Source organism: Sceloporus undulatus, chromosome 2, assembly GCF_019175285.1.
Source record: "Sceloporus undulatus isolate JIND9_A2432 ecotype Alabama chromosome 2, SceUnd_v1.1, whole genome shotgun sequence".
NCBI lineage: Eukaryota > Metazoa > Chordata > Lepidosauria > Squamata > Phrynosomatidae > Sceloporus > Sceloporus undulatus.
In genome coordinates, this window is record NC_056523.1 from 14,890,774 (window position 1) to 14,915,900 (window position 25,127).

A 25,127-nucleotide genomic window follows, 5' to 3' on the forward strand; every position below is an offset into this window, starting at 1 on the left:
GAATGGAAGCATATCAGTTTGCATAATTTCTTATCACACTTTCCTCCAAGATAGCACTTTGGTGCTGCTTTGGTGATCCATGGATATCTGTTTCCGCACTGCCAAATGCCCCCTTCCATCACCACTGAGCCACTGTCTCCTAAAGCTGGCTGCTGGGTGAATGTGCACACAGTAGCAGGAGCTTGTGCGTGCAGTTGCTGTACCTCTCCTGTCTCGACACTGCTGTGTGGTACACGACCCATATGGGCCAATGGTTTTCAGTGTTTTTCAAGGGAGCCTGAGCTTCTGGGAGAGGGGAGGAACGTGAAGAAAGCATACAGCAAACCTATCCTGGCTTTGGGTACAGAGACCAGCCTCCCTGGCTGGGTTGAGGAAGAAAGGTCAAAAGATCAGACTGCGAAACATAGAGCGCTCTCTGCTACAAAATAAAATCAGGAAAGGAAGGAAAGGAAAGAAAGACTGCTTGGGAATTGCGAGGGGGAGGAGGAGATGGAGAGGAGCAGAATCAGGCTCACTCCAACACATTACTATCTGGAAGCAAACTGCAGCAGAAGGGACCTATTCGCAAAGCTGCCATGGAGTACAGCGAGATTGAAATCCTATTGACATGTTTTGCCCATCAATGAAAAGTTGCATTACAACGCCACAACGAATGCAAGGTGGCAGCAATATGAACATGATGCCATGTGATAGTATTAGCCAAAGATGCTTTCATCCTGTTAAAATTCCACTTTTCAGCGTCATTGAATAAAATCAGACAAGTTGAGTGTTTCAGTGTGGGATGGGCATGTACAGTACCCCAAATCCAATAAGAGCAGTGAGGATGCTTGGGTCACTATGCCGCATCCAAATCCAGAGTTTAGAATTTTTGCTTTCGAGAGTGTGACTCCAATGACCATTCTGACTACAGGATTCTGAGATTTGAATTTTAAAAAGGTAATTTCTCCTAAACCCTGACCTGTCCTGTCAAATATCACTCTGCCTCTCTGCTGAATTCAGAAGTACGGGCTAAAGACTCACAGTACAAAAGGATCTCGGATAGCCTTGGTCTGTTTCCTGGACAATTATGGAGTCGGGACACTTGGCAGAGAACAGTTCTGTCTTCATGTAGGGACACCTGCAGCAGTGAAACCAGAGAGAAAAGGTTTATAGAGCAAGAGAGTTGGGGGTTGAGGGAGTAATGAGGCTGTGTTTTTCTGGCCAGGCGGGATGTTGACGTAAGGGACAGTTCAGCTGGCACAAGAGGATTTCCTTGTAACTTGACTCCTTACAATGTCTATAGGCAGGGCATTCTAGGGGTGGGTGGACTTCACTGGATAAACTTTGGAGGTGGCATTCTTGGAAGAGATTACCTTCTGGCATGTACTGCTATGCCTTTCTGTGGATAGACTCCGGGAGACTGAGGTCCTGGGGAGAACCCGGTCCACCTGCCTGCAGGTGGCAAGGAAGAAGGTGAATGCTTCAGCAAGCCAGGGTGAAAGTTCCTCCCTCACATAATAGTGCCTGGAACCCCTTTGGGAGTTGCAAATAAGGCAGGCAGACCAAAAAGGTCTGGGGTATGGATGGTCCCTTCAGTGTCCTGGTCCATCTCTCACGGATGGCAACAGACGGGAGCCTTTCTCGTCCATAGAGGCCCAATGACTCCTGTGGACCATTGCCTGGCTGGGCTGTGGTTGCCAGGCAGCCTTGAGGTGACATGGGTTATCGCACTGGGGTGACACCAATCCTGGTGATCCACTGCTATAGGTAGCAAATCCAGGATTCCATAGGCACAGCTATAGTGCATGAACTGCTTTAACTGCCATAGAAACATCCTATGGAATCCTGGAATTTGTAATTTGGGGAGGGATTTAGAATCCTAACCAGAGTTTAGTACCTCACAAACTACCAGATCCCAGGATTCCACAGGATGCAGCCGTGACCGAGACATTGAGATTGAGATAGATTGAGATTGAGATATAGCACTATGATTCCACTTTGACTATCATGGCTGCATCCTCCTGTGGATCCTGGATCTGTAGTTTTGCAAGGTACCAAAATTCTCTGGTTTAGATTCTAAATCCCCCTCCACAAATTACAAATTCCAGGATTCCATAGGATGTTTCTATGGCAGTTAAAGCAGAATCATAGCACTATGGTTGTGCTGTGTAAAAGAGCACAGAAAGAGAGGGAAGGAAGGAGGTATTTTTCTGGTCCTAATGGGTCTCAGTGCCCATTCGAGACGGAGGTCTGGTGTTTGATGGGCATCTTCACTGTAGAAATAATTAAGATTGACACCATTGCTCCAGCCTATGGAATCCTGGGATTTGTAGTCTTACAATGTCTTTCGCCTTCTCTGCCAAAGAATGTCTGATGTCTCAGAAAACTACAGATCCCAGAAATATGTAGCATGGAGCCAGGGCAGTTAAACTGGTATTAAGCTGCATTATTTCTACAGTGTAGATACACTCCAAGCCACCCACAAAATATTTTGCATTAGAATAGGGCCAGTTCAAAAGCTCAGAGGAAACAGGGAAACCTGTTGTGGCGGCGGGGGGGGGGGAATATGTGGTATCGTATCTGCTAATTGAAAAGTTCCCATGGCTTCAGCCCCATAAGCTTTGTCTCCACTACAATGCTGGGTCACTTTCGTAATGATTTACTTTGGTATTCAGTTATTGAAAGAGTGCTTCGCAACAGACAGCCAAGGGCAACCAAGCAAAAATACACTGGCCATAAACTGATCACATGTCCTACATTTCAGTCTTCTGTCCAGAAGGAATTTGAAAATGTCTAAGAAACATGGATTTATATTTGTATATGTGTGTTTTTTTGGTTTTGTTTTGTAATGTTCAACATTTTCCATGAATGTCCTATATTTTGTAGTGCCTTGTCCTCCTTTGTGGTTAGGACATATATGGTCACCCTGACTGGGCAGCTATTTTTGGTTTTTCCTCCTTCATGGATTAATTCCTGCTCCAAACATAAGACAGATAAGGCTATGGGAAAACATGGAGGGTGACATTGCTGGCCAGTTGCTCCTATATAAATTTGGTGGGCAATCCACACTGGAATGTAGTCTGAACTATAGGGACAACTGAAGATGCTGAATCCAATGTCCCCAAATAGGTTTACATCATAGATTCTCTTTACGATTCAAACTACAGCTCAGAGTGGATTCAGCAACCTGTTGATGGGGGAGCTATCGGCTGCCCTGGTGACAAACTGAAAACGACATTGTCTTGCCATCCTGTACAAATCTGACTTTTAAGGGAAGCCAACAATACTATAGAAACCTCCACTGTTGTGCTTCAGAGTCTCAGGTCTAATCTGCACTGGAGAAGTAAGGCAGTTTGACACCACTTTAACTGTCATGGCTCCATCCTCTGGAACTTTGGTGGGGGCACCAGAGCTCTCTGACAGAGAAGGCTAAACATCTCACAAAACTACACATCCTATACTATGCATCCTAATTCTATAGCATTGAGCCATGGCAGTTAAAGAAGTGTCAAACTGAATTAATTCTGCAGTGCAGATTAGAATTTAGTAAATCAATAGTAAGAGATTCTTCTGAACTGTGTGTTCATATTGGGGTTGTCTACACAAAAATTGTCAGAAATAGAAATTCTGCCTCACCTTCTGTTGCCAGATCTGCACTTCCTTCCTTAAGCAGGTAAATCCATGATCTGGGAACACACTGGCCTGTCTTCCTGGGAAAGAAAGGCACAGAGAACAAAGTTATGTGTGGATGGATGGACAAACAGGCTATTGTTATTGTTATTATTATTATTATTATTATTATTATTAATTTTCTTATCTCCTGCCTTTCTCCCAACATAAGGACTCAAGGCGGCAATGCTGCAGATTCTCTCAGGCAGGGTTGATGACAGGGATGTGTGTGTAAAATCACAGATCATATCTATACAGTTGTCCCTCCATATTTTCAATATACATCGCCAGCTACCACTTATAGAATCATAGAAATTTATCACATGGGAGGCATCCTGTACAGAAACAGGATTTAGAACAGGATTTTAAATAAAAAATAACCCTAAGTAGACATGTAAAAGTGCGATTGATTTTCAGACACATCAAGGTTAATGCAACATTAAACCGGCTAGAACGTTGACAAAATGCAATTCTTTTTACTTTCGGGTTAATGTCGCATTAATGGACCTTAACAGCGACATTGAAATTCAATTGCTCTTCTGCATTTTTTTCTACTTTCTGTCTGGGTTAATGTTGGGTTAACCTGGACGTTGTCTGAGAATAAATCCACTTTTGCGGGGTTTATTTACTTTAAATCCTGTTTTTGCACAGGATCTCTCCCGTGTGATAAACTTTATAGCATCATAAAATCATAGTTGGAAGAGATCCCAACTTCATTCTGCCATGCAGGAATACACTATCAAAGCACCCCCAATAGATGACCATCCAGCCTCTGTTTAAAGAAGGAGACTCTACCATACTCTGAGGGCGTGTATTCCACTGTTGAACAGCACTTATTGTCAGGATGTTCTTCCTAATGTCGAGGTGGAATCTCTTCACCTGTAGTTTGAATCCATTGCTCTGGGTCCTATTATCTGAGGCAGCAGAAAACAAGCTTGCTCCATCTTCAGTATGACAGTCCCTCAAATATTTTAAAAAGGGCTCTCATGTCACCTCTTAACCTTCTCTTCTCCAGGCTAAACATACTCAGCTCCTTAAGACGCTCCTGACAGGGCATCTTTGGGTGGATGGAGGAACAGGCAGTGGTGGCATGCATTTCAAGGTACAGTAGAGGACAGGTGGATTAGAGGAAGGGTGACTTACAGCCGGATGGCGGCCTGCAGTTGCAGTCGCTGTGGGTCGTTGCTTTGAGTCATGCTAAACAAAGTGCTGTCGGCACTGGTGAATGTCCTCAGTGAGGAAGGGGATGATGAAGCGGCAGCTATGAAGAGCCATCTGCCAAGATACTGCAAAGGAAAGTTATTTGGGTTACTCTTGGGACCAACCTTGTTGTGTGCCTTCAAGCTGTTTCTGACATATGGCGACTTTAAGGCGAACCTATCACAGGGTTTTCTTGACAAGTTTCATCAGACGGAGTTTGCCATTGCCATCTTTGAGTCTGAGAGAGTGTGACTTGACCAAGGTTACCAGTGGGTTTCCATGCATACTACATACAAAGGTGCCTTTAAAAAAAAAACTACCATGGACTGTTTTACGAGGGATTACTCTTTCCCCAGGTCCTAGGGCTGGCAGGTCAGGACCATACCTGTACTCTCCGGGATGAAACACGAAACCTGAATAAAGGATTTGTGATGCCACAGAGGGCACATCCTGGAGACGCTACAAAGTTGATATTACAAAGAGTGATCCCTGGGAAGCATGATGCATTCTGCATCAGTCACAGTTGTTCAGTGTACGTCAATCATGTTAAAAACACCATGTATAATAAAAGACGAAAATTTGTACACATATATTTTCAAGACAGTTCTCTTGTCCTGAGATCCATTCACCTTGCCTGTGGACTAGAGGACAAGACCAAGCCCTGAGAACTTGCAACCCTATCAGCTACAGTTAATGGAACCAATATATATACTGTACATGCTTTCACTTACCTGCATCCTAAAAAATATGTTCTGTCTAGGCATTTCTAGGTCCTCCAGTGTCAACTTCCTGTCCAAGAGTCATGCTGGAGGACCTAGAAATGCCTAGAGAAATGTCCTATCTAGGCATTTCTAGGTCCTCTAGGATGATTCAATGATATGCTTGAGCTGGAAGTTCATTTCAAGAAGGTTCACTGTTACCTGCAGTTTCACATTTTGGTGTTACATCTCGGAATGTAACCTTCATGAATACAGGGATGATACTGTCTTGTATTTTGGCTGACATATGTGGACAATCTGTGGACCTTTGAGGAGAGACCCCCCCCAGAGGTTTCCCAACTCCCTTCGCTGTATACTTAGGCAAAAGCAAATTTCTGCCGTCTTTCGTAGCTTGCAATCTTCCTCATTAATAATTTTTGTCATTATGCCATTGTAATTCACTAACAGGATTTGACTGACTTTTTGAATGCTAACAAATCCCTTTAAAGATCTGAAAGACCTCACACAACCCTTTGAAAGGCAAGAGACATGATTTGCATCTTTTTGGATCCCAATACATTCTATTCCACTCCCACAACTGATTAAATATGCTTTATTATAACTGAGGCCTTAATACCACTCAGTGCTGCTTCCTAAGAAGTGGGTTTATATATCCATGAAAGCTCATGCAAACATAAACCATATCAAAAACATCCACTTTAAAAGAGTTTTTTAACACACTAAACAATGTACTTCAAAACAACACCACTCTTACATCACACTTTGTTCACTTTGACCAGTTTTGTCATTAATCAGATCGATCACTTTGTCCCCAAACTGCTTTACTTTTATACATTGCCTCCACATGTGAACAAATGGGTTTATCTTTTTACCTCTTCTCCGACACAATGGAGAAGACTGAGCATTTATGCAATTTATTTTATGCATGGTTTTAAAGCTGATGCTTTTAATGTGACCGAAACAGGCTTGTACACACTGAAGATCTTTATCGCGCTACCCGAAATAACTGGCTTCACAGAAGCACCTGAATGTAATCTGTGCTACAATGATCTGCAGACTGCATACAAAACTGAAATTATTGCTAACACCCTGCGAAGCCGATGAAGTGCAACACGGTATGCCATTATAAATAATAAACTATCAGGCTTTTTGTAAGTTTGGGAAGGAACTGGATCTCGATAGCATGCATCTACATTCCCACATTAGTTACCCTCTGCTTACCACCCTGAGTTTTTGTTGTTACCTGGTCTCGGTTGAGCTCACTAGCATGCAGCTTCATGGGTTCTTCGCACAAGGAGAGGGCATCCACAAAGGCCCTGTACAGGTAGAGAAAATAGTACCACGGGATTTCCATTGGAAGAGTTACTGCTAGAGTTTTGCTCTGCGAATCAGCCTCTGCACTAACATCCTGTGAGGCTCACCTTTGCCCCAGGCTTGCTAAATGTTTAGCCCTCTGGGGTCTAGAGTCCATTCTGAGCTTGTGGTGTGGCTCAAAATGAAATCCAGAAAGACCCTAGCAAGCAAAACCAGAGGCCAGAGAGCAAAGGAGTGAGCGAGTCCGGCAGTATTTGAGATGATAGAGAGTGTGTACTCATTGGCAGAGAAGGTCATGTAAGGAGTAAGAGGGATTTTCTCTTAACTCGTTGTTGTGTGATGTTTCCAACTGACGGCAACCCTAAGGTGACTCTGTCACCAGATTTTCTTGGCAGGATTTGTTTAGAAGGGGTTTGCCCCTGCCTTCCTCTAAGACTGAGTGTGACTTGCCCATGGTCACCTAGGACTATATCATATGGGGAAAATTGGAAGGTTAACCAAGTGAGAATCCAGGTTTACCCAATGTATTACATGCAATTTTGCAAAAGACTTTCACATGACGTCGCGTGCTAATGGGTCACATCCCAAACAGAAATGTGCAAGATCCTGGGAATAGCTTCTTTTGCAAAAATACCAAATTTGCAAGCCCATATCCATCTCGAATTTGTGTTGTATTTTCCATTCTGGTAGTGTGAAAGGCATTTCCAGTTCAACCATGGGATTACCCTGTGATAAACAAACTTCAATTCCCATGATCCTTTGTTGTGAGTTTGCTTCTGGTACTCCTTTGTCTTCCACTGGCTGCCAAGAGGAAAGCAGCTGTTTTTCAAGGAGGGAAGAGTGAAGGGGTGGAGAAAGGAAGGATGAGGAGCCTGAGCATGCCTCCTTATTCTTGTCCACCTCTAACTCGGGGGGGGGGGACTTCCTTGGGTCCTCATCTAGACTCATATAGACTCTGGCAGCCTGTATAGGAGTCCTGGGGTGAAGGAGCTCTCCTATTGAAACGGAAGCGTAAAATCTTCATGATACGATACTCCTCACTCTGCGCATGTGCAAACACTCTAATTCGAAGCCACGAACCTGATGTGATAACTAAATGTGGTAACTACAGTCCCAAACACACTGCAGAAATAAACCACTTTGAGACCGCTTCAACTGCCCTGCCCTGGCTCAAAGCTAGGGAATCCTGGGAACTGTAGTTTTGTGAGAGACATTTGGCCTTCTTTGTCACAGAGCTCTGGTGCTGCAATAAACTACGACTCCCAGGATTCTGTAACACTAAGTATTAAAGAGAGATTAAAGTGCATTCAAAGCATCCCGCAAATAATGCAAGTAATTGCGTGAATGATTATCACATGCAAATAAAGTGATGATGATGATAATAATAATAATAATAAAGTGGAAATGCATTGTCACTGAAATCCCAAAAGTAAAAAGATGCTTCTTTGTGACCACTTTAAAGGTGGGTTTTGTGCGATGTCGAGTGATATCGTTTTGCACAATTGCACAATTTTTTTTGGGATATTAATGGGATCTCCTTTGTGTGATAAACTCCTTGGTATTCAACCTCCCTAATTGGGTCTACACATCTAGTGTGTCCTGTCTCACACACCACACGTTTAAGAATGGAAGCATATCAGTTTGGCATAATCTTATCACACTTTCCTCCAAGATAGCACTTTGGTGCTGCTTTGGTGATCCATGGATGGATCTGGTTTCCGCACTGCCAAATGCCCCCCTCCATCACCACTGAGCCAGCTGCTCTCCTAAAGCTGGCTGCTGTGTGAATGTGCACACAGTAGCCAGAGAGCTGTTGGTGCGTGCGTGCAGTTGCCTGTACCTCTCCTGTAGCTCGACACTGCTGTGTGGTACAACGCTACCCATATGGGCCAAGGTTTTCAGTGTTTTTCAAGGGAGCCTGAGCTTCTGGGAGAGGGGAGGAAGCGTGGAAGAAAGCAATACAGCAAACCTATCCTGGCTTGGCGCTATACAGAGACCAGCCTCCCGTGGCTGGGTTGAGGAGAAAGGTCAAAGATCAGACTGCGAAACAGGACATAGAGCCCCTCTCTCTGCTACAAAATAAAATCAGGAAAGGAAAGGAAAGGAAAGGAAAGAGACTGCTTGGGAATTGCCGAGGGGGAGGAGGAGATGGAGAAGGAGCAGAATCAGGCCCCTCACTTCCAACACATTACATCTGAGAAGCAGAAACTGCAGCAGAAGGGACCTATTGCGCAAGCTGCCATGAGAGTAGCAGCGAGATTGAAATCCTATTGACATGTTTTGCCCATCAATGAAAGTTGCATTACAGCCACAAATCGAATGCAAGGTGGCAGCAATATGAACATGATGCCATGTGATAGTATTAGCCAAAGATGCTTTCATCCTGTTAAAATTCCACTTTTCTAGCGTCATGAATAAATCAGACAAGTTGAGGGTGTTCAGTGTGGGATGGTGCATGTACAGTACCCCAAATCCAATAAGAGCAGTGAGGAGCTTGGGTCACATATGCCGCTATCCAAATCCAGAGTTTAGAATTTTGCTTTCGAGAGTGTGACTCCCAATGACCATTCTGACTACAGGATTCTGAGATTTGAAATTTAAAAAGGTAATTCTCCTAAACCCTGACCTGTCCTGTCAATATCACTTCTGCCTCTCTGCTGAATTCAGAAGTACGGGCTAAAGACTCACAGTACAAAGGATCCTCTGATAGCCTTGGTCTGTTTCCTGGACAATTATGGAGTCGGGACACTTGGCAGAGAACAGTTCTGTCTTCATGTAGGACGACCTGCAGCAGTGAAACCAGAGAGAAACAGGTTGATAGAGCAAGAGAGTTGGGGGTTGAGGGAGTAATGAGGCTGTGTTTTTCTGGCCAGGCTGGGATAGTTGACGTAATGGACAGTTCAGCTGGCACAAGAGGATTTTCCTTGTAACTTGACTCCTTACAAATGTCTATAGGCAGGGCTATTCTAGGGGTGCGTGGGACTTACTGGATGACACTTTGGAGGTGGCATTCTTGGAAGAGATTACCTCTCTGGCATGTACTGCTATGCCTTTCTGTGGATAGACTCCGGAGACTGAGGTCCTGGGGGAAACCCGGTCCACCTGCCTGCAGGTGGCAAGGAAGAAGGCTGATGACTTCAGCAAGCCAGGGTGAAAGTTCTCCCCTCACTAAATAGTGCCTGGAACCCCTTTGGGAGTTGCAAATAAGGAGGCAGACCAAAAAGGTCTGGGGTATGGATGGTCCCTTCAGGTGTCCTTGCCATCTCTCACGGATGGCAACTAGACTGGAGCCTTCTCGCCGTCCATAGAGGCCCAATGACTCCTGTGGAAATTGCCTGGCTGGGACTGGGTGGGTGCCAGGCAGCCTGGAGGTGACATGGGTTATCGCACTGGGGTGACACCAATCCTGGTGATGCCACTGCCTATAGGTAGCAAATCCCAGGATTCCATAGGCACAGCTCGATAGTGCTATGAAGCTGCTTTAACTGCCATAGAACATCCTATGGAATCCTGGAATTTGTAATTTGGGAGAGGGATTTAGAATCCTAACCAGAGGTTCTAGTACCTCACAAACTACAGATCCCAGGATTCCACAGGATGCAGCCGTGACCGAGACATTGAGATTGAGATAGATTGAGATTGAGATATAGCACTATGATTCCACTTTGACTATCATGGCTGCATCCTCCTGTGAATCCTGGGATCTGTAGTTTTGCAAGGTACCAAATTCTCTGGTTTAGGATTCTAAATCCCCCTCCACAATTACAAATTCCAGGATTCCATAGGATGTTTCTATGGCATTAAAGCAGAATCATAGCACTATGGTTGTGCCGTGTAAAAGAGCACAGAAGAGAGGGAAGGAAGGAGGGTATTTTTTCTGGTCCTAATGGGTCTCAGTGCCCATTCGAGACGGAGGTCTGGTGTTTGATGGGCATCTTCACTGTGAATAATTAAGATTGACACCATTGCTCCAGCCTATGGAATCCTGGGATTTGTAGTCTTACAATGTCTTTCACCTCTCTGCCAAAGAATGTCTGGTGTCTCAGAAAACTACAGATCCCAGAAATATGTAGCATGGAGCCAGGGCAGTTAAACTGGTATTAAGCTGCATTATTTCTACAGTGTAGATACACTCCAAGCCACCCACAAAATATTTTGCATTAGAATAGGGCCAGTTCACAGCTCAGAGGAAACAGGGAACCTGTTGTGGTGGTGGGGGGAAATGTGGTATCGTATCTGCTCAATTGAAAAGTTCCCATGGCTTCAGCCCCATAAGCTTTGCTCCCCTACAATGCTGGGTCACTTTCGTAATGATTTACTTTGGTATTCAGTTATTGAAAGAGTGCTTCGCAACAGACAGCCAAGGGCAAACCAAGCAAAAATACACTGGCCATAACTGATCACATGTCCTACATTTCAGTCTTCTGTCCAGAAGGAATTTGAAAATGTCTAAGAAACATGGATTTATATTTGTATATGTGTGTTTTTTGTTTTTGTGTTTGTAATGTTCAACATTTTCCATGAATGTCCTATATTTTTGTGTGCCTTGTCCTCCTTTGTGGTTAGGACATTATGGTCACCCTGACTGGGCAGCTATTTTTGGTTTTTTCCTCCTCATGGATTAATTCCTGCTCCAAACATAAGACAGATAAGGCTATGGGAAAACATGGAGGGTTGACATTGCTGGCCAGTTGCTCCTATATAAATTTGGTGGGCAATCCACACTGGAATGTAGTCTGAACTATAGGGACAACTGAAGATGCTGAATCCAATGTCCCCAAATAGGTTTACATCATAGATTCTCTTTACGATTCAAACTACAGCTCAGAGTGGATTCAGCAACCTGTTGATGGGGAGCTATTGGCTGCCCTGGTGACAAACTGAAACGACATTGTCTTGCCATCCTGTACAAATCTGACTTTTAGGGAAGCCAACAATACTATGAGAAATCTCCACTGTTGTGCTTCAGAGTCTCAGGTCTAATCTGCACTGCAGAAGTAAGGCAGTTTGACACCACTTTAACTGTCATGGCTCCATCCTCTGGAACTTTGTGGGGGGGCACCAGAGCTCTCTGACAGAGAAGGCTAAACATCTCACAAAACTACACATCCTATACTTACATCCTAATTCTATAGCATTGAGCCATGGCGTTAAAGAAGTGTCAAACTGAATTAATTCTGCAGTGCAGATTAGAATTTGTAAATCAATAGTAAGAGATTCTTCTGAACTGTGTTTTCATATTGGGGTGTCTACACAAAAATTGTCAGAAATGAAAATTCTGCCTCCCCTTCTGTTGTCAGATCTGCACTTCCTCCTTAAGCAGGGTAATCCATGATCTGGGAACACACTGGCCTGTCTTCCTGGGAAGAAAGGCACAGAGAACAAAGTTATGTGGGGGATGGACAAACAGGGCTATTGTTATTGTTGTTATTATTATTATTATTATTATTATTTAATTTTCTTATCTCCCGCCTTTCTCCCAACATAAGGACTCAAGGCGGCAATGCTGCAGATCTCTCAGGCAGGGTGATGGACAGGGATGTGTGTGTAAAATCACAGATCATATCTATACAGTTGTCCCTCCATATTTTCATATACATTGCCAGCTACCACTTATAGAATCATAGATTTATCACATGGGAGGCATCCTGTACGAAACAGGATTTAGAACAGGATTTAAATAAAAATAACCCTAGTAGACATGTAAAAGTGCGATTGATTTTCAGACACATCAAGGTTAATGCAACATTAAACCGGCTAGAACGTTGACACAAATGCAATTCTTTTTACTTTCGGGTTAATGTCGCATTAATGGACCTTCAACAGCGACATTGTCTGAAATTCAATTGCTCTTCTGCATTTTTTTCTACTTTCTGTCTGGGTTCATGTTGGTTAACCTGGCGTTGTCTGAGAATAAATCCACTTTTGCGGGGTTATTTACTTTAAATCCTGTTTTGCACAGGATCTCTCCCGTGTGTAAACTTTATAGCATCATAAAATCATAGTTGGGAAGGATCCCAACTTCATTCTGCCATGCAGGAATACACTATCAAAGCACCCACAATAGACGACCATCCAGCCTTGTTTAAAGAAGGAGACTCTACCATACTCTGAGGGTGTGTATTCCCACTGTTGAACAGCACTTATGTCAGGATGTTCTTCCTAATGTCGGGTGGAACTCTTCTCCTGTAGTTTGAATCCATTGCGTGGTCCTATATCTGAGGCAGCAGAAAACAAGCTTGCTCCATCTTCAGTATGACAGTCCCTCAATATTTAAAAAGGGCTCTCATGTCACTCTTAACCTTCTCTTCTCCAGGCTAAACATACTCCAGCTCCTTAAGACGCTCCTGACAGGGCATCTTTGGGTGGATGGAGGAACAGGCAGTGGGGCATGCATTTCAAGGTAGAGGACAGGTGGATTAGAGGAAGGGTGACTTACAGCCGGATGGCGGCCTGCAGTGTGCAGTCGCTGTGGGTCGTTGCTTTGAGTCATGCTAACACAAGTGCTGTCGGCACTGGTGAATGTCCTCAGTGAGGAAGGGGATGATGAAGCGGCAGCTATGAAGAGCCATCTGCCAAGATACTGCAAAGGAAAGTTATTTGGGTTACTCTTGGGACCAACCTTGTTGTGTGCCTTCAAGCTGTTTCTGACATATGGCGACTTTAAGGCGAACCTATCACAGGGTTTTCTTGACAAGTTTCATCAGACGGAGTTTGCCATTGCCATCTTTGAGTCTGAGAGAGTGTGACTTGACCAAGGTTACCAGTGGGTTTCCATGCATACTACATACAAAGGTGCCTTTAAAAAAAAACTACCATGGACTGTTTTACGCGGGATTACTCTTTCCCCAGTCCTAGGGCTGGCAGGTCAGGACCATACCTGTACTCTCCGGGATGAAAACACGATTCACGAAACCTGAAAAAGGATTTGTGATGCCACAGAGGGCACATCCTGGAGACGCTACAAATTGACATTACAGAGAGTGATCCCTGAGAAGCATGATGCATTCTGCATCAGTCACAGTTGTTCAGTGTACGTCAATCATGTTAAAACACCATGTATATAAAAGACGAAAATTTGTACACATATATTTTCAAGACAGTTCTCTTGTCCTGAGATCCATTCACCTTGCCTGTGGACTAGAGGACAAGACCAAGCCCTGAGAACTTGCAACCCTATCAGCTACAGTTAATGGAACCAATATATATACTGTACATGCTTCACTTACCTGCATCCTAAAAAATATGTTCTGTCTAGGCATTTCTAGGTCCTCCAGTGTCAACTCCTGTCCAAGAGTCATGCTGGAGGACCTAGAAATGCCTAGAGAAGTGTCCTATCTAGGCATTTCTAGGTCCTCTAGGATGATTCAATGATATGCTTGACGCTGGAAGTTGTTCATTTCAAGAAGGTTCACTGTTACCTGCAGTTTCACATTTTGGTGTTACATCTCGGAATGTAACTTCATGAAACGGGATGATACTGTCTTGTATTTTGGCTGACATATGTGGACAATCTGTGGACCTTTGAGGTGAGACCCCCCCCCCCAGAGGTTTCCCAACTCCCTTCGCTGTATACTTAGGCACAAAAGCAAATTTCTGCCGTCTTTCATAGCTTGCAATCTTCCTCATTAATAATTTTTGTCATTATGCAGTTTGGTCGGTTGAGTATGGTGCACTTTGGCTTGGAGGGATGTGCAGGGGCAGGAAGCTATGTCCCATCTTGTCTCAGGCCAGCGGCGCACCTAATATATTTGACACCCAGTGCGGATCATTTTTTGAATACCCCCCTCTTTGACATCCTTTTCTGGTTCTGGCGGAGCTGCTGGCTGGGTGGCAAATGGAGACGACTCTTTTTCCCACCTGGCCAGCAAACTCACCAGACTCAGAAGACAGCCCCTTTCACCAGTACACCTATGTTGCCTTTAGGAAAAGTTAGTAGGGGAAGCACCAGGTGGTGGGCAGAACTAACCCCACAATGGGCAGGGGAAATTATGGGGCCTGCAGCACTCTGTAGGGTTTTTTCTTTGCTAGCTGACCCTTGTTGGATTACAGCTTTGGAGACCAGGGTTTGATTCTCTGCTCAGCCATGAAACCCACTAAGTGACTTTGGGCAAGTCACATGCTCTCAGGCTCAGGGGAATGCAAAGGCAAACCTCCTCTGAACAAATCTTGTCAAGAAAACCCCATGATAGGTTCACCTTAGGGTCGCCATAAGTCAGAAATTATTTGAAGGCACACACAACAACAACAACAACAAATCTAATTTCTACCCTAAGAGTAGGAGGAACTCAAAATTATGATAGGAGGATGCTGATTCTTCAGAGGAAAAGCAGTCTGAACATGCTCAGAGGTATTATCCTCATTATTACTGCTTTACACATTCTGAGCCTACGGCACTCATGAATCATATGGCTTCAGCTTCGAATAATTGTGTTTTTGGTGTTGGAAGTATTTCAGACACATCTTTCCTGACCACCCAACATTTTAACATCTTAAAACCATTAAAGATTGCAATCTTGTACAGACTGAGCCTCCCTTATCCAGAAACAACAAACCTGACCCTCTCTCCATCTCTGTAGGCAGTATGAAATCAAGGCCAAGAAGCACACATTTTCCAAAGCAGGGGCCCATTTACACTATGCAGTCATAGCACTATTATTCCATTTTGACTGCCATGGTTCCAGCCTATGGAACCATGGGTTTGGGTGTGCCCTCTCTAAACTACAAATCCCAGGATTTCATAGGGTGGAACCATGGCAGTGTGTAATGTGAATGGGCTCCTGATCCAACAAGGGAGGCAAGATATAATTATTGAGCACAATATAAAATGTTTTTCACTCTTAGAAGAATAAGAGCATGATTCTAAGGTGGTGGTGGTGGGGGCAACCAAGTATAAAGGGTGGGAAAGGATGGTTTCTCTTACCCAAGGGTTTGAAGGTCAAACATCTTGGAATTCACAAGCATCTGAAAGAGGACAAATGCATATTAAGATAATAAAATGTTGTTTGTTTGTTTTATCACATTGTCACATTTGTGTCTGACATGGGAGTTTGGGGGTTTGGAATCCAGAAGTGGACTTGAGTTTGCAATTTAGCTGCTAGAGGAAGAGATAAAGTGAGAAGCTCTCCTGTGACATCATGTTGCTGTTCTCATTTTTACAAGCCTACGTCAGACAAAGACTTTCAAACTCTTCTAGACAGGACATGGGGAAGTTCCTTGTGGGGACTACAACTCCCATAATCCCTCCTCAAAAAAGGAATTTTCCCAATATCTGCTTCCAGCCCCAAGAAATTGCAGGCTGAGCTATATAAAGCAGTTGCAGCAACCGGGTGTGAGGTAGTAGACTCGAGTCTACTTCCTCTACCTCAAGCACCTGAGAAAGTTGACGCAATTCTACGGAAGCTCATGCTAACACCTTCTTTCTTTCAGTTAGTCTCAATGGTGCCACAAGATCCCTTTGTATTCTTACAGGTGATATGATAACCTTGTTTAAATATTTGAAGGGATGTTATATTGAGGATGGAGCCAGCTTGTTTTCTGCTGCTCCAGAGAACAGGAGCCAGAAGAATGGATGTAACCTATAGGAAGAGAGATTCCACCTAAACACTAGGAGGAATTTCCTGACAGTGAGAACTGTTTGACAGTGGAACACACTCCCTCAGAGTGTGGTGGAGTCACTTTCTTTGGAGGTTTTTAAATAGAGGCTGGACGGCCATTTGTCAGGTGTGCTTTCATTGTGATTTCTTGCATGGCTACTCTATGATTCTATGAAGGGCATCATCTTCTAAGAGCTCCAGACTCTTAGACATCCAGAAAGAGACTCCATTGGTTTTGTTAGTTTACTAGTGCTCTACTAACACCTACCTTGGGTCCTTGGGATAAGAAGGAATTCCTCCATGTCAAGGCAGGCTGCTTTGTTCTTGAAATCTTTGATGCATTCTTCAGCAGGATGGAGGACCCGTGCTGGAGGGAGAAGGGAAGCCCAGCCCAAATCAAACAGAGGAAGCTGCATTATACTGACCCTCACCATTGTTCCTTTTAGCTCAATATTGTCAACTCTGACTGGCAGCAAGGCTGCCATGCCAGACCCTGGTTAGGACTTTATCACACCAGTCGGCTGTCCCACCACAACCACACTAGTTTAAGAATGGAAGCATATCAGTTTGGCATAATTTCTTATCACACTTTCCTCCAAGATAGCACTTTGGTGCTGCTTTGGTGATCCATGGATGGATCTGGTTTCCGCACTGCCAAATGCCCCCTTCCATCACCACTGAGCCAGCTGTCTCCTAAAGCTGGCTGCTGTGTGAATGTGCACACAGTAGCCAGGAAGCTATTGGTGCGTGCAGTTGCTGTACCTCTCCTGTAGCTCGACACTGCTGTGTGTACAGCTACCCAATATGGGCCAATGGTTTTCAGTGTTTTTCAAGGGAGCCTGAGCTTCTGGGAGGAGGGGAGGAAGCGTGGAAGAAAAGCAATACAGCAAACCTATCCTGGCTTTGGGTATACAGAGACCAGCCTCCCTGGCTGGGTTGAGGAGAAAGGTCAAAAAGATCAGACTGCGAAAAGGACATAGAGCGCTCTCTGCTACAAAATAAAATCAGGAAAGGAAAGGAAAGGAAAGGAAGAGACTGCTTGGGAATTGCGAGGGGGAGGAGGAGATGGAGAAGGAGCAGAATCAGGCTCACTTCCAACACATTACTATCTGAGAAGCAGAACTGCAGCAGAAGGGACCTATTGCGCAAAAGCTGCCGTGGAGTAGCAGCGAGATTGAAATCCTACTGACATGTTTTGCCCATCAATGAAAAGGTGCATTACAGCCACAAATCGAATGCAAGGTGGCAGCAATATGAACATGATGCCATGTGATAAGTACTGTATTAGCCAAAGATGCTTTCATCCTGTTAAAATTCCACTTTTCTAGCGTCATGAATAAAATCAGACAAGTTGAGTGTGTTCAGTGTGGGATGGTGGCATGTACAGTACCCCCAAATCCAATAAGAGCAGTGAGGATGCTTGGGTCACTATGCCGCTATACAAATCCAGAGTTTAGAATTTTTGCTTTCGAGAGTGTGACTCCCAATGACCATTCTGACTACAGGATTCTGAGATTTGAAATTTAAAAAGGTAATTTCTCCTAAACCCTGACCTGTCCTGTCAAATATCACTTCTGCCTCTCTGCTGAATTCAGAAGTACGGGCTAAAGACTCACAGTACAAAAGGATCCTCTGATAGCCTTGGTCTGTTTCCTGGACAATTATGGAGTCGGGACACTTGGCAGAGAACAGTTCTGTCTTCATGTAGGGACGACCTGCAGCAGTGAAACCAGAGAGAAACAGGTTGATAGAGCAAGAGAGTTGGGGGTTGAGGGAGTAATGAGGCTGTGTTTTCTGGCCAGGCTGGATAGTTGACGTAATGGACAGTTCAGCTGGCACAAGAGGATTTTTCTTGTAACTTGACTCCTTACAAATGTCTATAGGCAGGGGCTATTCTAGGGGTGCGTGGACTTCATTGGATGACACTTTGGAGGTGGCATTCTTGGAAGAGATTACCTTCTGGCATGTACTACTATGCCTTTCTGTGGATAGACTCCTGGAGACTGAAGGTCCTGGGGAGAACCCGGTCCACCTGCCTGCAGGTGGCAAGGAAGAAGGCTGAGATGCTTCAGCAAGCCAGGGTGAAAGTTCCTCCCCTCACTAAATAGTGCCTGGAACCCCTTTGGGAGTTGCAAATAAGGCAGGCAGACCAAAAAGGTCTGGGGTATGGATGGTCCCTTCAGGTGTCCTGGTCCATCTCTCACGGATGGCAACTAGACTGGAGCCTTTCTCGTCCATAGAGGCCCAATGACTCCTGTGGGACCATTGCCCTGGCTGGGACTGGGTGGGTGCCAGGCAGCCTGGAGGTGACATGGGTTATCGCACTGGGGTGACACCAATCCTGGTGATGCCACTGCCTATAGGTAGCAAATCCCAGGATTCCATAGGCACAGCTATAGTGCTATGAAGCTGCTTTAACTGCCATAGAAACATCCTATGGAATCCTGGAATTTGTATTTGGGGAGAGGGATTAGAAATCCTAAACCAAGAGTTCTAGTACCTCACAAATAACAGATCCCAGGATTCCACAGGATGCAGCCGTGACCGAGACATTGAGATTGAGATAGATTGAGATTGAGATATAGCACTATGATTCCACTTTGACTATCATGGCTGCATCCTCCTGTGGATCCTGGATCTGTAGTTTTGCAAGGTACCAAAATTCTCTGGTTTAGATTCTAAATCCCCCTCCACAAATTACAAATTCCAGGATTCCATAGGATGTTTCTAGTGGCAGTTAAAGCAGAATCATAGCACATGGTTGTGCCGGTGTAAAAGAGCACAGAAAGAGAGGGAAGGAAGGAGGTATTTTTCTGTCCTAATGGGTCTCAGTGCCCATTCGAGACGGAGGTCTGGTGTTTGATGGGCATCTTCACTGTAAAATAATTAAGATTGACACCATTGCTCCAGCCTATGGAATCCTGGGATTTGTAGTCTTACAATGTCTTTCACCTCTCTGCCAAAGAATCCTGGTGTCTCAGAAAACTACAGATCCCAGAAATATGTAGCATGGAGCCAGGGCAGTTAAACGGTATTAAGCTGCATTATTTCTACAGTGTAGATACACTCCAAGCCACCCACAAATTTTTGCATTAGAATAGGGCCAGTTCACAACTCAGAGGAAACAGGGAAACCTGTTGTGGTGGTGGGGGAAATGTGGACATCTGCCTAATTGAAAAGTTCCCATGGCTTCAGCCCCATAAGCTTTGCCCACTACAATGCTGGGTCACTTTCGTAATGATTTACTTTTGGTATTCAGTTATTGAAAGAGTGCTTCGCAACAGACAGCCAAGGGCAAACCAAGCAAAAATCAACGGCCATAACTGATCACAATGTCCTACATTTCAGTCTTCTCCAGAAGGAATTTGAAAATGTCTAAGAAACATGGATTTATATTTGTATATGTGTTTTTTGGTTTTGTTTTGTAATGTTCAACATTTTCCATGAATGTCCTATATTTTGTATGCCTGTCCTCCTTTGTGGTTAGGACATATATGGTCACCCCTGACGGGCAGCTATTTTTGGTTTTTTCCTCCTCATGGATAATTCCTGCTCCAAACATAAACAAGATAAGGCTATGGGAAAACATGGAGGTGACATTGCTGGCCAGTTTGCTCCATATAAATTTGGTGGGCAATCCACACTGGAATGTAGTCTGAACTATAGGACAACTGAAAATCCTGAATCCAATGTCCCCAAATAGGTTTACATCATAGATTCCTTTACGATTCAAACACAGCTCAAGTGGATCAGCAACCTGTTGATGGGGGAGCTATTGGCTGCCCTGGTGACAAACTGAAAACGACATTGCTTGCCATCCTGTACAAATCGACTTTAAGGGAAGCCAACAATACATAGAAATCTCCCACTGTTGTGCTTCAGAGTCTCAGGTCTAATCTGCACTGCAGAAGTAAGGCAGTTTGACACCATTTAACTGTCAGGGCTCCATCCTCTGGAACTTGTGGGGGGCACCAGAGCTCTCTGACAGAGAAGGCTAAACATCTCACAAAACTACACATCCTATACTTACATCCTAATTCTATAGCATGAGCCATGGCAGTTAAGAAGTGTCAAACTGAATTAATTCCAGTGCAGATAGAATTTAGTAAATCAATAGTAAGAGATTCTTCTGAACTGTGTTTTCATTTGGGGTTGTCTACACAAAATGTCAGAAATAGAAATTCTGCCTCACCTTCTTGTCAGATCTGCACTTCCTTCCTTAAGCAGGTAAATCCATGATCTGGGAACACACTGGCCTGTCTTCGGGAAGAAGGCACAGAGAACAAAGTTAGTGGTGATGGAGGACAAACAGGCTATTGTTTGTTGTTATTATTATTATTATTATTATAATTTTCTTATCTATCTCCCGCCTTTCTCCCAACATAAGGACTCAAGGCGGCAACTGCAAGATTCTCTCAGGCAGGGTTGAGGACAGGGATGTGTGTGTAAAATCACAGATCATATCTATACAGTTGTCCCTCCTCCATATTTTCATAATACATTGCCAGCTACCACTTATAGAATCATAGAAATTTATCACATGGGAGCATCCGTACAGAAACAGGATTTAGACAGGATTTAAATAAAAAATAACCCTAAGTAGACATGTAAAAGTGCGATGATTTTCAGAACACTCAAGGTTAATGCAACATTAAACCGGCTAGAAACGTTGACAAAATGCAATTCTTTTTACTTTCGGGTTAATGTCGCATTAATGGACCTTAACAACAGCGACATTGTCTGAAATTCAATTGCCTTTTCTGCATTTTTTTCACTTTCTGTCTGGGTTCATGTTGGTTAACCTGGACGTTGTCTGAGAATAAATCCACTTTTGCGGGGTTTATTACTTTAAACCTGTTTTTGCACAGGATCTCTCCCGGTGTGATAAACTTTATAGCATCATAAAACATAGTTGGAAGAGATCCCAACTTCATTCTGCCATGCAGGAATACACTATCAAAGCACCCACAATAGACGACCATCCAGCATCTGTAAAGAAGGAGACTCTACCATACCCCTGAGGGTGGTATTCCACTGTTGAACAGCACTTATTGTCAGGATGTTCTTCCTAATGTCGAGGTGGAATCTCTCTCCTGTAGTTTGAATCCATTGCTCTGGGTCCTATTATCTGAGGCAGCAGAAAACAAGCTCTGCTCCATCTTCAGTATGACAGTCCCTCAAATATTTTAAAAAGGGCTCTCATGTCACCTCTTAACCTTCTCTTCTCCAGGCTAAACATACTCAGCTCCTAAGACGCCCTGACAGGAGCATCTTTGGGTGGATGGAGGAACAGGCAGTGGTGGCATGCATTTCAAGGTAGAGGACAGGTGGATAGAGGAAGGGTGACTACAGCCGGATGGCGGCCTGCAGTTGCAGTCGCGTGGGTCGTTGCTTTGAGTCTGCTAAACAAAGTGCTGTCGGCACGGTGAATCCTCAGTGAGGAAGGGGATGAGGAAGCGGCAGCTATGAAGAGCCATCTGCCAAGATACTGCAAAGGAAAGTTATTTGGGTTACTCTTGGGACCAACCTTGTTGTGTGCCTTCAAGCTGTCTGACATAGGCGACTTAAGGCGAACCATCACAGGGTTTTCTTGACAAGTTTCATCAGACGGAGTTTGCCATTGCCATCTTTGAGTCTGAGAGAGTGTGACTACCAAGTTACCATGGGTTTTCCATGCATACTACATACAAAGGTGCCTTTAAAAAAAAAACTACCATGGACTGTTTTACGAGGGATTACTCTTCTCCCCAGGTCCTAGGGCTGGCAGGTCAGGACCATACCTGTACCTCCGGATGAAAAACACGATTCACGAAACCTGAATAAAGGATTGTGATGCCACAGAGGGCACATCCTGGGACAGCTACAAAAGTACATTACAGAGAGTGATCCCTGAGAAGCATGATGCATTCTGCATCAGTCACAAGTTTCAGTGTACGTCAATCATGTTAAAAACACCATGTATAATAAAAGACGAAAATTGTACCAATATTTTCAAGACAGTTCCTTTGTCCGAGATCCATTCACACTTGCCTGGGACTAGAGGACACAAGACCAAGCCTCGAGAACTTGCAACCCTATCAGCTACAGTTAATGGAACCAATATAATAACTGTACATGCTTTCACATCCTGCATCCTAAAAAATATGTTCTGTCTAGGCATTTCTAGGTCCTCCAGTGTCAACTCCGTCCTGTCAAGAGTCATGCTGAGGACCTAGAAATGCCTAGAGAAGTGTCCTATCTAGGCATTTCTAGGTCCTCTAGATGATTCAATGATATGCTTGAGCTGGAAGTTGTTCATTTCAAGAAGGTTCACTGTTACCTGCAGTTTCACCATTTTGGTGTTACATCTCGGAATGTAAACCCATGAATACAGGGATGATACTGTCGTGTATTTTGGCTGACAAGATGTGACAATCTGTGGACCTTTGAGGTGAGACCCCCCCCCCAGAGGTTTCCCAACTCACTCCCTTCGCTGTATACTTAGGCAAAAGCAACGCAAATTCTGCCGTCTTTCATAGCTTGCAATCTTCCTCATTAATAATTTTTGTCATTATGCCATTGTAATTCACAACAGGATTTGACCGACTTTTTGATTGCTAACAAATCCCTTTAAAGATCTGAAAGACCTCACACAACCCTTTGAAAGGCAAAGAGACATGATTTGCATCTTTTTTGGATCCCATACATTCTATTCCACTCCCACAACTGATTAAAATATGCTTTATTATAACTGAGGCCTTAATACCACTCAGTGCTGCTTCCTAAGAAGTGGGTTTATATATCCATGAAAGCTCATGCAACATAAACCATATCAAAAACATCCACTTTAAAAGAGTTTTTTAAAACACACTAAACAAGTACTTCAAAACAACACCACTCTACATCACACTTGTTCACTTTGACCCCAAACTTTTGTCATTAATCAATCGATCACTTGTCCCCAAACTGCGTTACTTTTATACATTGCCCTCCACATGTGAACAAATGGGTTACTTTTTAACACACTTCTCACCCGACACAATGGAGAAGACTGAGCATTATGCAATTTATTTTATGCATGGTTTTAAAGCGATGCTTTAATGTGACCGAAAACAGGCTTGTACACACTGAAGATCTTTATCACGCTACCCCGAAATAATGGTCACAGAAGCACCTGAATGTAATCTGTGCTACAAGACTGCAGACTGCATACAAAACTGAAATTATTGCTAACACCCTGCGAAGCCGATGAAGTGCAACACGGTATGCCATTATAAATAATAAACAATCAGCGCTTTTGTAAGTTGGGAGGAACTGGATCTCGATAGCAGCATCTACATTCCCACATTAGTTCACCTCTGCTTACCACCCTGAGTTTTTGTTGTTACCTGGTCTCGGTTGAGCTCACTAGCATGCAGCTTCAGGGTTCTTCGCACAAGGAGAGGGCAATCCACAAAGGCCCGTACAGGTAGAGAAAATAGTACCACGGGATTTCCATTGGAAGAGTTACTGCTAGAGTTTTGCTCTGCAAATCAGCCTCTGCACTAACATCCTGTGAGGCTCACCTTTGCCCCAGGCTTGCTAAATGTTTAGCCCTCTGGGGTCAGAGTCCATTCTGAGCTTGTGGTGTGTGCTCAAAATGAAATCCAGAAAGACCTAGCAAGCAAAACCAGAGGCCAGAGAGCAAAGGCGTGAGTGAGTCCGGCAGATTTGAGATGATAGAGAGTGTGTACTCACTGGCAGAGAAGGTCATGTAAAGAGTAAGAGGGATTTTCTCTTAACTCGTGTTGTGTGAGTTTTCCAACGACGGCAACCCTAAGTGACTCTGTCACCAGATTTTCTTGGCAGGATTTGTTTAGAAGGGGTTGGCCCCTGCCTTCCTCAAGACTGAGTGTGACTTGCCCATGGTCACCTAGGACTATATAATATGGGGAAAATGGAAGGTTAACCAAGTGAGAATCCAGGTTTACCCAATGTATTACATGCAATTTTGCAAAAGACTTTCACATGACGTCGCGTGCTAATGGGTCACATCCCAAACAGAAATGTGCAAGATCCTGGGAATAGCTTCTTTGCAAAAATACCAAATTTGCAAGCCCATACCCATCTCGATTTGTTGTTTATTTCCATTCTGGTAGTGTGAAAGGCATTTCCAGTTCAACCATGGGATTCCCCTGTGATAAACAAACTTCAATTCCCATGACCTTGTTGTGAGTTTGCTTCTGGTACTCCTTTGTCTTCCACTGGCTGCCAAGAGGAAAGCAGCTGTTTTTAAGGAGGGAAGAGTGAAGGGCGGAGAAGGGAAGGATGAGGAGCCTGAGCATGCCTCCTTATTCTTGTCCACCTCTAACTCGGGGGGGGGGTTTCCTTGGGTCCTCACTAGACTCAATAGACTCTGGCAGCCTGTATAGGAGTCCTGGGGTGAAGGAGCTCTATTGAAACTGAAGTGTAAAATCTCATGATACGAACTCCCACTCTGCGCATGCGCAAACACTCTAATTCGAAGCCATGACCCTGATGTAATAACTAAATGTGGTAACTACAGTCCCAAACACACTGCAGAAATAAACCACTTGAGACCGCTTCAACTGCCCGCCCTGGCTCAAAGCTAGGGAATCTGGGAACTGTAGTTTGTGAGAGACATTGCCTTCTTTTGTCACAGAGCTCTGGT

At 44.1% G+C, this 25,127-nt stretch overlaps 2 protein-coding genes across 2 annotated transcripts in view; both read right to left on the reverse strand.

The window, feature by feature from the left end:
- The window catches only part of LOC121922095 (apolipoprotein M-like), a 30,760-nt gene extending 6,806 nt beyond the window's left edge, over positions 1-23,954 (reverse strand). Inside the window, 8 exon segments of the mRNA XM_042451036.1 lie at positions 15,805-15,845; positions 16,746-16,844; positions 18,094-18,198; positions 20,674-20,741; positions 21,828-21,860; positions 21,862-21,965; positions 23,845-23,879; positions 23,882-23,954. Of these exon segments, the coding sequence (XP_042306970.1) occupies positions 15,820-15,845; positions 16,746-16,844; positions 18,094-18,198; positions 20,674-20,741; positions 21,828-21,860; positions 21,862-21,965; positions 23,845-23,879; positions 23,882-23,954 (543 nt within the window). The 3' untranslated portion in view covers positions 15,805-15,819.
- LOC121922096 (apolipoprotein M-like) lies at positions 1,021-7,128 on the reverse strand. Its single transcript, XM_042451037.1, has 4 exons — positions 6,811-7,128; positions 4,792-4,934; positions 3,616-3,689; positions 1,021-1,117 (listed from the first exon to the last, which is right to left on the reverse strand). The coding sequence occupies exons 1-4, from the start codon at positions 6,919-6,921 to the stop codon at positions 1,104-1,106; spliced, it is 342 nt and encodes a 113-aa protein (XP_042306971.1). The 5' UTR covers positions 6,922-7,128; the 3' UTR covers positions 1,021-1,103.
- Positions 23,955-25,127: the final 1,173 nt, after the last annotated feature.